Below are 14,523 nucleotides of genomic sequence, written 5' to 3' on the forward strand. Positions count from 1 at the left end.
CAGGGACTGGGAGACTAGTCAGGCTTGATGGAAAGATGAATGGAGCAAAGTACAGAGAGATCCTTGATTTAAAAAAATATGCTCCAGAGCGCTCAGGACCTCAGACTGGGGTGAAGGTTCACCTTCTAACAGGACAACGACGTAAGCACACAGCCAAGACAACGCAGGAGTGGCTTTGGGACAAGTCTATGAATGACCTTGAGTGGCCCAGCCAGAGCCCGGTCTTGAACCTGATCGAACATCTCTGGAGAGGCCTGAAAATAGCTGTGCAGCGACGCTCCCCATCCAACGTGAGAGCATGAGTGGATCTGCAGAGAAGAATGGGAGAAACTCACCAAATACAGGTGTGCCAAGCTTTTAGCGCCATACCCAAGAAGACGTGAGGCTGTAATCGCTGCCAACGGTGCTTCAATAAAGTACTGAGTAAAGGGTCTGAATACTTATGTTTCAAAAAAAAAAAAAATTTTTGCAAAAATGTCTAAAAACCTTTTTTTTTTTGTCATTATGGGGTATTGTGTGTAGATTGATGTAAAAAAAAACTAACAATTTAATCAATTTTAGAATAAGGCTGTAACGTAAGAAAATGTGGAAAAAGTCAAGGGGTCTGAATACTTTCCCGAAGGCACTGTATGTTTTGATTTATCTATAGGACAAGCACATTTTCATCTGATGCTTTTTTTATTTTCAGAAGAAGGAGAAGGAGCCGACTGCAGCCTCCCTCCTAACAGACCAGGTAGTAGTTGAGGTACCATCCAGCCCAGCCAGTCCATTTGAGTCTGACATCAAGCCTGAGGACAATAGTGACAAGTCCCAGGATGGACCATACATACTTCCCATCTCACAGGGCTCCTACACCTCTGAGGGCGAGCTGAAGGAGGTGCAGATAGTCAGAGATGTCCCTATGATGGACACAATCCCTGACACAGCCATCCCTGCCAAGGAGGAGGTGAATGGGGCAAAGAGGCGTCTGAGTTATGTTCCGATGGAGGAGAGCAGCGGGAGCGAACCCTCTCCCTCGCCCAAGCTCCAGAGACGGAAGTTAAGTGCGATAGCGGTCAGCACGGCAGCCTCGTCCAGCAGCGAGGACTACAAAGATGAAAGCCCTGCAGACAGCCCTCCAGACAGCCCAGACTCATTTGTGAACGAGGAGGAGTTAATCCGCAGGCAGATCATGGGAATGATGGGAGAGGAGGAGATGTCTCTCTCAGAGGAGGAGGAAAAAGAGGAGAAAGGGAGCAGAGAGGAGGAGACCAATGATGTTGTGGTGGATAACGCATCATGTAAAGCCAAGCCTCTGTTAAAAAAAGGCAGTATGGATGATGAAGACAGCCCAGCCAGGAGACAATCTCTCCCAGGGTCTGAGCCAAAATCCATTGTAGAGAGTGCTGAACTCACTGAGCAAACCACTGTGTATAAGAAAGCCATGACACCGCAGAGAACAAAGAGCATGGACGATGGGGATTCAGAGGTGGAGAGCATCACATATTCTCTGGAGGACAGGTCAAAAGGTGAGGGGTCATCCAGCGTCCAGGTGTCCAGCTTCACCCCTGGAACCTCCCCCACCTCAGCCTCTTCTCTGGAGGAGGACAGCGACAGCAGCCCCAGCCACAAGAGGAGCGGGGAGGGGAAACAGCCCCGCAAGGCCAAGCACAGGCATGCCGGCCAGCCATTCCCCACCATCGAGGACTCGTCAGAGGAGGAGGAGCTCAGGGAGGAGGAGGATCACCTCAGGGAGCAGGACAAACCGAAGGAATCGGACCAGCAGCAGGGGAAGAGGAGCTCCAAGAAGTCCAAGAGGGAAAAAGATGATCTCCGGGCTCAGAGGAGAAGGGATCTGCCTCTAACCTCACCCAGTAACCTATCTCCCATTGAGGATGCCTCGCCCACTGAGGAGGCAAGGCATACTAGAGAGATGGAAGCGCTTCACAGGACCTCAGTTTCTGACTATTTTCCTAGCATGGAGTCTGATTCAGACGCCTTTCATATGGAGACCAGGATAGTTGTCCCTAAAGAACAGAAGTTCAGTTCAGCAAAGCCACAAAAGAGTGCAGAGGATGAATATGAGGAGATGCTTCAGATAGCTAGATCTCCTAAAGGAGAGACAGAGCCATTCCCTGAGATAGAGCTACTTTACGAAGGCATGGCCATAGAGGACTACCTCTACGAATCCCTAGTGGAGGAGCCTGAAGCTAAACGTAGTTCAGCCCTACCGGAGCAGCCCAGTAAAGACCCTGCTAAAGAGCCAGGGAAGAAAGGTTTGAGGTCTCCTGAAGAGGTGTATGAGGAGATGATGCTGAAGAAGAAGGAACTGATGTTGATAGAGCAGGAGTTTCAGAAGGTTCAGTCAGCTATCAACACTCCTAATCCTGCGATACATGTTACTGCACCATCCTCTGCTGCAGCTGAGAGCTGCAAAGTTGGTGAGGCCAAGGGGGAGAAGCCTATGTTAGATGCTGGTTCTACCTACGTTAAGAGGAAGAAACGTCCTGCTCCACCACGGCCCTCTGAACCTCCTAAACGGCCAACAGTTCCTCAGGATATGACTATGAGGAGGGCTCTTTTCCCCATACCGGACTTGAAGATCACCCAGTGTTCCTCTGGAGAGGATGAGACGGATGATAGTCTAATAGAGGAGTATGGAGTGGGAGTGTCCTCTGATATTACCCCTAGTGATGAGTCTGAGACACCAACAACAGAGGTAGCTGACATTGAACCCATCACTTTGTTGTGTGAGGTTTCCTCGGCTAAAGCTACTTCAGCTCCTCTCTTTGCCCCTGAGAAAGTTCTAGCCCCCAGTACGACCACCACACCATCACAGGTCTCTCCAGTATCCCTGCCAACCTCACCAGCGACTCCAGACTCAAGTCTAGGCTCCAACGCTACGTCCTCCACCTCGTTCCAAGCTCAAAGTCCTCTCTCTTCTGACTCTACTGCAGTGTGTACTCCGACACCAGACCTGGCCAAAGCAGCAGCTCCCTTTGCAGCTCAGCCGCCTGCTGATATCGCCCCTCCTTCTATCGCTCCCATTATGGCTGTTTCTCCAAGTTCAGTTTTGGTCACAATACCAGATCTGGTGACAGATCCAACCCAAGCACCAACACCAGCTACAACTACAGCCGATGCTACAGCTTCTCCAGCCCAAGCCCCAGCTCCTGCCTCAACCCCTGTCTCAGCACCTGCCTCAGTGATAGTACAGATACCTGATCCAGTTGTAGTCCAAATGCCAGACCTGGTTACATCTCCATCCCAGATGTCTGCTCAGGTTCTACCTTCTGTGCAGGTCACAGCACCAACTCCAGTACCATACCCAGTACCTTCTCAAGCCCCATCTCCAGTCCCAGCTGCTCCCAGTGCAGTGCCAACTCCGGCTTCAGTCTCTGCTCCAACTCCTGCCCCAGCTCCAGTTGTAGTCCAAATGCCAGACCTGCTTACCATCACCTCTCCAGTTTCACCCCAAGGCCCACTACCTGTGTTAGCCTCAGCTCCTGCCCAGGCTACAGTGGTGCATTCAGTCCCTGTCCAGGCTGCAGCTCCAACCCCAGTAGTAGTCCCAGCTGCAGGGACACGCCGAATCCAGAGACAAGCCTCCACCAAAAAAGCCCCACCTCCTCCTCCACCTCGCTCTACGTCAGTCTCCTTGCCCCAGACCTCAGCAGAGCCTACGTCAATCAGGGCTGTCCAACATGTCTCCCCGACCATGACCACCGCTATAGCCATTGGAGCAGGTCTGCCTAGCCAGCCCATACAGTCTGTGGTGGTGGATATACAGCCGCGGGTGGAGCAGATCGTGTCAGAGGGTGGTGCTGGCCCTCAGGTCATGATGACCCCAACCAGACAGGGGCATGTGGTCATCATAGTTCCGAACGTGGAGAACATGCCGGTGATCAGCCAGACGACCCAAGACCCTGTGGCATACTCAGTGGCAATAACTACCACCTCTGCTGTTGATAAAGGCAGAAGTCAGATGGCAGCAGGGCCTGTGGTTGTGAGTGTTGCTCCTTTCCCTACTGCTCCCTCTGTTCCTGCTGTACCCAGCTCAGACACATGTATACCTGTGGCAGATACACCACCACCTCCACCTCCTCCCACTGCTCCACCACCTCCTGCCACCTTACCCAAGCCAGTGGTTTATCCCAAAAAGCCTTCAGTTTCCATCCCACCTTCAGTCCCAACTACAGTGCCAGTCTCAACTGCTGTTACAATAGCACAGGCAACTGTAACAACCACAGGCCCCAGTCCGGTACACAAGGCCTCTGCACCCCCTCCAGTCCCCCCCAAGCCTGTGTCCATCCCTGCAGGGCTGGTGTTCAGCCACCGTCCAGGGGAGAGCATCAAACCTCCAGTGGTTCCCACCACTAGCCGTACACTTCCCAGGACCAGAGAAGTGGTACCAAACGCCAGCATAGCACAGCCATTCACAGCCACAACACTGCCCAGGACCAGAGAACCTCCCAATGCCCTGTATTTGAGTCTGACCACCCCAGTGGAGCCCAAGATGAGTGCTACCTCGCCCAGGTCCCCTCTGTCTCCGAGGTACGCCAATTGTTTGGAAACATATGTGGTGATAACACTTCCCTCAGAGCCTGGCACACCCACAGAGGGCATCACTGTCCAAGCCCCCATCAGGAGAGGGTCCATCCCCTCCACTATGCAGACAGGCCCAAGGGTTAGGACCACACCATCAGAACAACAGTCACCCATTGAGGCCTTCTCAGCCCAGACCACTGTCAGGAGAGCATCAGTTCCCTCATTGAGGCAGCCACCACCACCAACAGCAGCAATAGTACCAGTCGAAGTAGCAACACCCCTAGAGGGAGTCACTGCAACAGCAAGGCGGCCTTCCATACCATCAGCTATGCAGCCTCCACACGGTGTGGCTGAGGTGGTGACCATTTCAGCAGGGTCGGAGAGGCCTATTCAGGTACACAGTGTCCCAGCTCCAATCAAGAAACCGTATATACCTCCAACAGACCAGTCACCACAGAAAGTGACTGAGGTTAGGACAATGCCATCAGAGCCACAGGTTTCTGTAGAAGTGTCTGCAGCTCAAGCTTATGGTAGAAGGGCATCAATACCTGCTGTACCTCAGCAGCCACAATATGTGGCTGAAGTAATGGCTTTACCAGCAGAGCAGGACATACCTACAGAGGTGGTTTCAACGGAGGCCATGTCTGGAAGAGCATCAATACCATCAGAAATGCAGCAACCACAAACCATGGGAGAGTTAATAGCAATGCCCTTAGAAGCTATGCCCCCAACCATCCATCAGTCAGCATCACTGACAGAGGTGGTTTCAACTGAGGCTATCTCTAGAACAGCATCAATACCATCAGAAATGCAGCAACCACAAACCATGGCAGAGGTAATGCCATTGCAGCAGGAGATACCTATCGAAGCTCTCGCCAGCCAAGTCTATGTAGAAGCTACACCCTCAACCATGCATCAGTCACCATCACTGATAGAGGTGGTTTCAACTGAGGCCATCTTTAGAACAGCATCAATACCATCAGAAATGCAACAACCACAAATCATGGGAGAGGTAATGCCATTACAGCAGGATATACATACCGAAGCTATCGCCAGCCAAGTCCATGTAGAAGCTACACCCTCAACCATGCATCAGTCACCATCACTGATAGAAGTGGTTTCAACTGAGGCCATCTCTAGGAGAGCATCAATACCATCACCAATGCAGCAGGCACAAACCATGGCAGAGGTAGCAGCAATTCCCTTACAGCAGGAGATACCTATCGAAGCTATCGCCAGCCAAGTCCATATAGAAGCTTCACCCTCAACCATGCATCAGTCCCCATCACTGATAGAGGTGGTTTCAACTGAGGCCATCTTTAGAACAGCATCAATACCATCAGAAATGCAACAACCACAAATCATGGGAGAGGTAATGCCATTACAGCAGGATAAACATACCGAAGCTATCGCCAGCCAGGTCCATGTAGAAGCTACACCCTCAACCATGCATCAGTCACCATCACTGATAGAAGTGGTTTCAACTGAGGCCATCTCTAGGAGAGCATCAATACCATCACCAATGCAGCAGTCACAAACCATGGCAGAGGTAGCAGCAATTCCCTTACAGCAGGAGATACCTATCGAAGCTATCGCCAGCCAAGTCCATATAGAAGCTTCACCCTCAACCATGCATCAGTCCCCATCACTGATAGAGGTGGTTTCAACTGAGGCCATCTTTAGAACAGCATCAATACCATCAGAAATGCAACAACCACAAATCATGGGAGAGGTAATGCCATTACAGCAGGAAATACATACCGAAGCTATCGCCAGCCAGGTCCATGTAGAAGCTACACCCTCAACCATGCATCAGTCACCATCACTGATAGAAGTGGTTTCAACTGAGGCCATCTCTAGGAGAGCATCAATACCATCACCAATGCAGCAGCCACAAACCATGGCAGGGGTAGCAGCAATGCCCTTACAGCAGGAGATATCATCAATACCATCAGCTGCACTGCAACCACAAGCAGTGGCCGAAGTGATGACTTTGCCTTCAGAGTATGAAATGCCTACGGAAGTTATAACAACTGAGGCCACTACCACTAGAAGGACATCCATATACTCTGTAGCACAACAACCATACACTGTTGCTGAAGTAACGGCTTACCCATCAGAATATGAAACACCCATCCAGGTGGTTACAACTGAGGCTATTTCCACTACAAGAAGAGCGTCTATAACCATGCAGCAACCCCTAAGTATGGCCCATGTTATCACAATACCTGCAGAGACAGAGATACCTGTAGAGGCATATGCTGCCCAAGTCCCATACAGGAGAGGATCCATCCTCTCAGCAGTGCAACCACCACAGGCAGTATCAGAAGTGCTGACTTATTCATCAGAGTATGAGACCCCCCTGGAGTTCATTACAACTGAAGCCTACACCAGGAGAATGTCAGTTCCATCTATCCAGGAAATTCCCCAGACCGTCCCGGTGGCTCCAGTCACCATCACCAGGAAGTTCCACCAGGAGTCAATCGAGAGCCAGGAGATCCGTGGGCCTGAGAAGGTGGTGTCCAGCCTGAGCCACATGTACTCCTCATCTATCTCCACCTCAACCCAGCCCCCAGAGTGCCTGCCCAGCCTGGTCACTCAGGTGGTCACCACTGAGGTTCAGAGAACCACTGTGTCTGTGGTCCATGAGAGGCTGGCCCAGGTTCCTGCATCCAATGGAGTGGCCATCACCATCCAGCCAGACCTGGTTAAAGTCCAGCCCTCTCCCAAACAGAACGGGAAGATCTACTCCGGTGATGCCATTGACCTCCGCACCATTAAGGTCGGTGTGAAGATGACCGATTCAGGGATGGATTTGACACCCCAGGAATCGAGTCGCCAATCCATCTGTAGCGACTCTAGTGGCCGACATACGGCAGTGCAGCCAGAGATAGTAAACCTGAGTGCTGAGATCACACCTTCCACCACGCTGTCTGTTGTCACTGATAGCATCACTATCGTCACCTGTTCAGCCACCATTGCCTCCTACACCAACGAGCCAGCAGAAAAGCCTTTAGATCTGCAGGGTTATGTTGCCTCCATGCCTCTCCCTCTTACCACATACAAACCATTCGAGCCTCTGGCACAAATAGTGTACAGACGGGTGGACTCTTCGCCTATCGTCAACACGGTGGCAGCCACAGACACAGAGACACCAATCAACCTGTCCTATGGAGCCTTCATGGTAAATAGCAGGCTTCCAGTGACCATGGCCCCAGCTATCACCAACGTGGGGGCCATGCTCTCAGAGCCAGCTGGAGCTGTGGATCTGTCCTCCTCCAGACCCCTCAGGGCCATGGTGGCTGTGTCCGGCAAGAGCCCTGATGTAGTGACCACGGTCATAGAGGATGATGGGACACCCATAGATCTGACAGCTGGGAGGAATATGTGCTGTGATGTCATCTACAAGCTACCTTTCACAGGGAGCTGTAGGACCCAGCCGCCAGTTATTACCCAGCCTGATAATCGCTTTGGCTACAGAGACGACCACTACCAGTATGATCATGCTGGGGTTTATGGCATCAAGGGCCTGAACGGCAAATCCATGTCTGAGACCAACCTGGCTGATGCAGGACTGTTCCTCTATGATGGAATGACCAGATATGACTATAACGGAGCCTCGGACAGTGCAATAGACCTGACAGCTGCTAATATGTCTGCAGGTTGGTATGGTCGAAATATAGCACGTTTGCTAGGTTTTGGGTTCATTTAAACTTTTTACCTGCATGAAGTTTATTTCTGAATGGTAACCTATTTCTCTAGACATTGTTTTACCTCAGTTATCATTATGTTAATTTTCTATTATGATTAAAATGTGCATTTACTGTACTTTTGCATGATTTGTGAAACTATCTTGATTTTAATAAATGTTCTGTTCCTTTTGTCTTTTCTTTCTTTTACACAGATGCATGTGTATGCCTGCGTGTTCTCCCACAATATTTTGGCTTTGCATCATGCTAGCTGGACAGACTGAAGATACTTGCATGCTTAGTGTTATTATCTCCCCAAATCGAATCTGCATGGCCTTTTTTTGTAACGTTATGATGTTATAATCATTGACTTAAACCTACATTTCTGGACCCATCATGACAGGTGAAGCTCTAGACTACACCAGTAAAGCTGCTGGGGCGTATACGGGAATATCCACTGCTCCATATTCCCAGGTCCCTGCTTATAGTGTCTTTAGATCCTCAGACGGAATGGTATACTCCTCCATAGCAGCCCCTGTTCCTTCTACATACACCATCACCACCCAGCCACGGTCCATCTTCAGCACCACCCTACCTCCTACCACAACCCTCCAGGAGCAGCCAGCGCCAGCTCCACACCCCTATGGCTTTATCCCCACCAGTGACCCTGGCCAACAGATCATCAGCCTGGACACTGGCCTGCCCAAGGACCTGCTGCCCAGCGCTCTGGCTGACATCATGACTGGCTTCCCTGACCTGTACTCTGACCAGACCCTGGAGGCCATAGCAGCCTCTCTGGACGCCCTGGCTTCATCGCCTATGTTCCCAGGTCTGGATGACAGCAAGATCACCCAGTACCAGATGGAGAGGGAGTTCCTGGAGCTGGAGAAGCTGAAGCAGCTGTGTCTGGCTGAGGAGCTGGAGTGGGAGAGACAGGAGATCCAGCGCTACCGTGAACAGGAGCAGATCATGGTGCAGAGGGAGCTGGAAGAGCTACAGGTATGAATGTGTGTGTACTGTATATGTCTCCTGTGTCGTGGTCACTGCTCATGCTCACTGTTTTTAATATGTTTGTATCAGATACTGTAAGGTGATGGACGATAACGTTAATCTAATCTATTCTATTCTACAGGCTCTGAAAAAGCAGCTGTTAATGCAACAGGAAGAGGAGCACCAGGCCCAACTTGTAGCCCAGCAAGAGACCTACAACCAGCAGAGGCAACAGCTAGAGCAGATCCAACAGCTCCAGGTGCAGCTACAGCACCAATTAGAGGAGCACTACAGTACTACAGGGTCAGACAACCTGCAATTAGAGGAGCAGTATGCAGGGGTTGGGGATAACGGCCAATACTGGCCTGTTAGGGATGAGTCCACCACCTCATCCACTGTCACCCAGCTAGAGGGTGGGGTGCAGTATGGGACCAGCGAGGGTCAGAGAGAGGTTGGAGGTCAGGACCAGCTGCAGCTCAGTAGGAAACAACTAGCAGGGTCTAACCAGCCTGGTGACCAGGGGTATGGTACAGGAGTGGTAGGGAAGAGGATAGTGGACAGTGGGGTCCAGACAGACGATGAGGACTCAGTAGACAGGATGTATGTAGGGAGGAGGAAGAGGAACAACAGGAGGGGTGTAGACAGCAGTGTTCAGACTGATGATGAGGAGGACCAGGAGGATGAGTGGGACATGCCAGCCAGGTCGCGGCGGCGCTCCCGCTCCAGTAAGCACAGCGGTGAGGGGAAACACGGCGGCTCTAAGGTCTCCAGCATTGCCATACAGACTGTGGCAGAGATCTCTGTCCAGACCGACCACTCCGGGAGCATCAAACGCCCCAGCATCCAGATGGACACTAAGGTGGAGATCATCAAACACATCTCAGCCCCAGAGAACTCTCAGAGAGGAGGCAGTCTCAGCTGCCAGACAGACACAGACCGGAGGCGCTACTCACCGGTAGAGATGGGCTACAGTGCCTACCTGAAGGCAGACATCGCCCCCAAGTCCCCCAAGGAGCTCTACACCCCTGTGTCCCCCGTCTCCTCCAGTAAGGCCATAGAGGGAGGGCAGAAGATGCTGACCGCTGACCCGACCAGGTTTTCCTCCAGCCCTAGGATGCTGAAGCCTGGACAATATTCTATGTCTGACCCTAAGTCTGTCAGCCACACAACCGAGGACAGGATAGGCTACCACTACTCAGACAGCTACTCTGTAAGTCATTGTAGTAAGAATACTGGGAATATAAAATAGTGTTAAATATGACCATGTTAAAGGCATAGTAAAACACATTGATTGCATGCTGTTGAAATGTTTGTTGAAAGTAAAAACCAAAACTTTTGTATAATTTCAACCAGTGGTTTTGAAAGTGTTGCTCACAAGCCAAAGCGGGTCCCCGTTCTTTGTGTACTATGTCATCCTGATATGTACAAATGTTCTGTGCTTAAGATCCCGGACTGCATCTTTAAGTACTCTTATCTTATCTATTGTCTTATTGATTTTTCCTCTGTCTGTCCTAGGGCCAGGGCTCTTCGTCAGGCACGGGAAAGAAGGTGAAGAGGACCCTTCCCAACCCACCCCCTGAAGATGACCCTCTGACTGGCCCGTCAGGTTACAGCACCAACTCAGCCCGTCGCCGGCTTGGCCGTCACACCACCATGGCCCGGGCCAAGATCCTGCAGGACATTGACAAGGAGCTGGACCTGGTGGAGAGAGAGTCATCCAAGCTCCGCAGGAAACAGGCCGAGCTAGATGAGGAGGAGAAAGAGATTGATGCCAAGCTGAGGTAATTTATTAATTTTTACATTTGTGAAAGAGGCAAGTCAATTAAGAAGCAGTTATGATTTACAATACAATAACATACTTTAGATGAGTAGAACACATTGGTGTGTATGAAGTGATCCCCCCCCACACACACTCCCCCAGGCATAATAGGACCCATATCGTCCAGAAATATATACTTTTGACTCATCTGTCCATAGAACATTCTTCCAAGAGTCGTGATGATCATCCAGGTGCTTCCAGGTGATTTTTGGCAAATTTGAGTCAACTTTTTGGACGAGATGGGTCCCATTATGTCTGGCGAAAACCAAACATTGCATTCTACAGTAAGAACCTCATACCAACGCATACCAATGGTTAAGCATGGTGGTGGTAGTGTGATGGTTTGGGGATAGTTTGCTGCCTCAGGACCTGGACGACTTGCCTTAATAGAAGGAGCAATGAATTCTGCTCTGTATCAGAGAATTCTACGGGAGAATGTCAGGCCATCCGTCTGTGAGCTGAAGCTGAAGCACAGCTGGACAATGATCCAAAACACATAATCAAGTATACATGAAAATGGTTAAAAAGCAACACATTTGAAGTTTTGTAATGGCCTAGTCAAAGTCCAGACCTAATCCCAATTGAGATGTTGTGGCAGGACTTAAAACAAACAGTTCATGCTTGAAAACCCACAAGTGTCGCTGAGTTAAGTCAGTTCTGTCATTGCAGCTAAAGGTGGCACAACCAGTTATTGAGTGTAAGGGGGCAATTACTTTTTCACACAGGGGAATTGGTGTTGCATAACTTTTTAATTAAATAAATAAAATAAGTATATTTTTGTTATTTGTAAACTCAGGTTCCCTTTATCTAATATTAGGTTTTGGTTGAAGATCTGATAACATTCAGTATCAAAAATATGCAAAAATAGAGAAAACAGAAAGGGGGCAAATACTTTTTCATGGCTCTGTAAATCCAATCCCATCTTCTCCTTCTAACAGGTACCTTGAGATGGGCATCAACCGTCGTAAGGATGCCCTACTGCAGGAGAGGGAGAAGAGGGAGAGGGCCTACCTGCAGGGTGTGGCTGAGGAGAGAGACTACATGTCGGACAGTGAGGTCAGCAACATCAGGGAGACCAGAGGGAGCAACCTCGGCCTGGAGAGACCCAGGACAGCTCCCCAGTCAGAGTTTGACCAGTTCATCCCCCCTCAGACTGAGGCTGACTCTCAGTACTCCACTCTGACCAGTCCCTACTCCCACTACACCCAGTATGCCCCCCAGACCCAGGCCACCAGCCAGTACCCCCAGAAGACCCTGTACCAGCAGCAGGCCCTGTACCAGCAGCACCCCTACCAGAGTCAGTCAGTCTACTCCTCTGTGCCCAGCCTGTCCTACCCCCAGGCCTCCCACTCCCACCAGCAGGCCCAGTCCTTAGGCTACCAGTCCAAGAACACCACCAACTACGAGGTGATCCGGAACCAGCCCATCATCATTGTACCCTCCTCCAGCGAGGTTGGGTATGGGGTGGGGAAGTACGACAGCCTGGAACTAAGGATGGGCCTGGAGGAGAGGAGCATGGCCTCCAGCCCCATGTCTAATATATCTACTGAGTCCTTCTACGCTGACATCGACCACCACAACGCCAGGAACTATGTTCTGATAGAGGACATAGAGCAGCTGACTAAAGGCTCTGCAGGACTTGGGTCAGGGTTCAGTCTGCCTGATAAGGACCTGTCCAAGGCTGACAGGCTGCTCCGGGCCGCTGAGGCCAGGCGCACTGCAGAGGTAACTGTTATGTATTTAAAGCAGTGGCAGTCAGTGCTGTTTAAGATTAGGGAGGACACATTGTTTTTTGATTAGCCTTATTTTTATTACAGCATATTGGATGACTGTCATTCATATTCCATTCACCCAGCTCAATGTAACATCGAAAGGTTTAGTCTACTATATGATACTCTAATTTTCCCTATACCCTTTATGAGGTTGCTACAACCTAGCCTACGAATTAAAGTTTATAATGTAGGTGCACAGGTCGAGAGAAAAATTTTAGTAATCAAGGTGACAGACAGTGACACTTTCAATACCGCCTTGTACACTCTTGCCTGCATCTAGCAGATCTAGGGTGTAATCATTAGTCCAAACAGTTGCAAACGAAAGTTTCTATTGAACAAATTCAGGTAAGTTTATCCACGTTTCGTTCCGTTTGTTGCCGTTTAAGAAAAGTTTTTCAACAGAATCGGCGGAATGAATACACCTGATCAACCGCACACACAGTTCACCTTCATAGCAGCCACAAACATACAGCAACATCACTTTGCTCGTTCTATAATTCCTTCTCGCAGCTACGCACTCTCCTCCTCTCACCTTTTCCCTTCGCTTGTGGACTTCAGTGCACAACACAACAGCTGTCTGTGACCAGGCGAAAAAACATTTCCAAGCCAAACCTTCATATCATAACTGTTAATCGCTACACACAGCCTACATCGTTGTCACCATATTAGCTAACGTCATAGTCAACATAGCTACTAGAACTAATGCGTTAGTAAACCCGCTACAATCACGCAGTACAGTGTACAGCAAGCAGTTTAGCAGTTACACCAGCGGGCCCCAGTGGCAATAAAAAAACAAAAAAACAAAGCTTACCTTGACTTGGAAAGTTCCAGTGTTGGGTAGCCTTAGCTAGCATAATTAGCATTCCTCTCTGTTTGAGTTGGGTGTTTGAGTAGGCTAAATTAGCTAGCTGGATTAGCTAGCTAAGTAAGTGAAAGTGGAAAAAAAATACGACGAAACATAGCTAGCTCTCTTTTTCTCTTTCTCTCTCTCTCTCTCACTCTCTCCCTCTCTCCCTCTCTGCTGCTTCTCCTTAGTTTTTGAAGGAATTAATTTGTTCAAAACTGTTCAACTATGGTCTTGCTGTCTCTTTGCGTCAACTACTCACCACATTTTATGCACTGCAGTGCTAGCTAGCTATAGCTTATGCTTTCAATACTAAATTAATTATCTGATCATTTGTGTGGACAACATGTCAGTTCATGCTGCAAGGGCTCAGATAGGTTGGAGGACGTCCTCCGGAAGTTGTCATAATTACTCTGTAAGTCTATTGAAGGGGGTGAGAACCATGAGCCTCCTAGGTTTTGTATTGAAGTAAATGTACCCAGAGGAGGACGGAAAATAGCTGTCCTCCGGCTACACCATGGTGCTACCCCAGAGAGTGCTGTTGAGGCTACTGTAGACCTTCATTGCAAAATAGTTTGTTTTAATCAGTTATTTGGTGACGTGAATGTATGTAGTATAGTTTTATCTAAAAAGGATACCCTTTTTAATGTTTAACAATATCCTCTGAGGAGCCTCCACTGATTTAAAGTATACAGTGAGGGAAAAAAGTATTTGATCCCCTGCTGATTTTGTACGTTTGCCCACTGACAAAGAGATGATCAGTCTATAATTTGAATGGTAGGTTTATTTGAATAGTGAGAGACAGAATAACAAAACAAAAATCCAGAAAAACCCATGTCAAAAATGTTATAAATTGATTTGCTTTTTAATGAGGGAAATAAG

The 14,523-nt window shown here is 49.4% G+C and overlaps 1 protein-coding gene across 1 annotated transcript in view; it reads left to right on the forward strand.

The window, feature by feature from the left end:
- LOC121531180 overlaps positions 1–14,523 on the forward strand; it is a 132,626-nt gene that overhangs the window by 77,813 nt on the left and 40,290 nt on the right. Inside the window, exons 16-20 of the mRNA XM_045205095.1 lie at positions 689–8,189; positions 8,620–9,215; positions 9,349–10,416; positions 10,722–10,987; positions 11,964–12,750. Of these exons, the coding sequence (XP_045061030.1) occupies positions 689–8,189; positions 8,620–9,215; positions 9,349–10,416; positions 10,722–10,987; positions 11,964–12,750 (10,218 nt within the window). The remainder of the gene's footprint in view (positions 1–688; positions 8,190–8,619; positions 9,216–9,348; positions 10,417–10,721; positions 10,988–11,963; positions 12,751–14,523) is intronic.

This window comes from Coregonus clupeaformis, chromosome 19 (genome assembly GCF_020615455.1).
Source record: "Coregonus clupeaformis isolate EN_2021a chromosome 19, ASM2061545v1, whole genome shotgun sequence".
NCBI classification, from domain to species: Eukaryota; Metazoa; Chordata; class Actinopteri; order Salmoniformes; family Salmonidae; genus Coregonus; species Coregonus clupeaformis.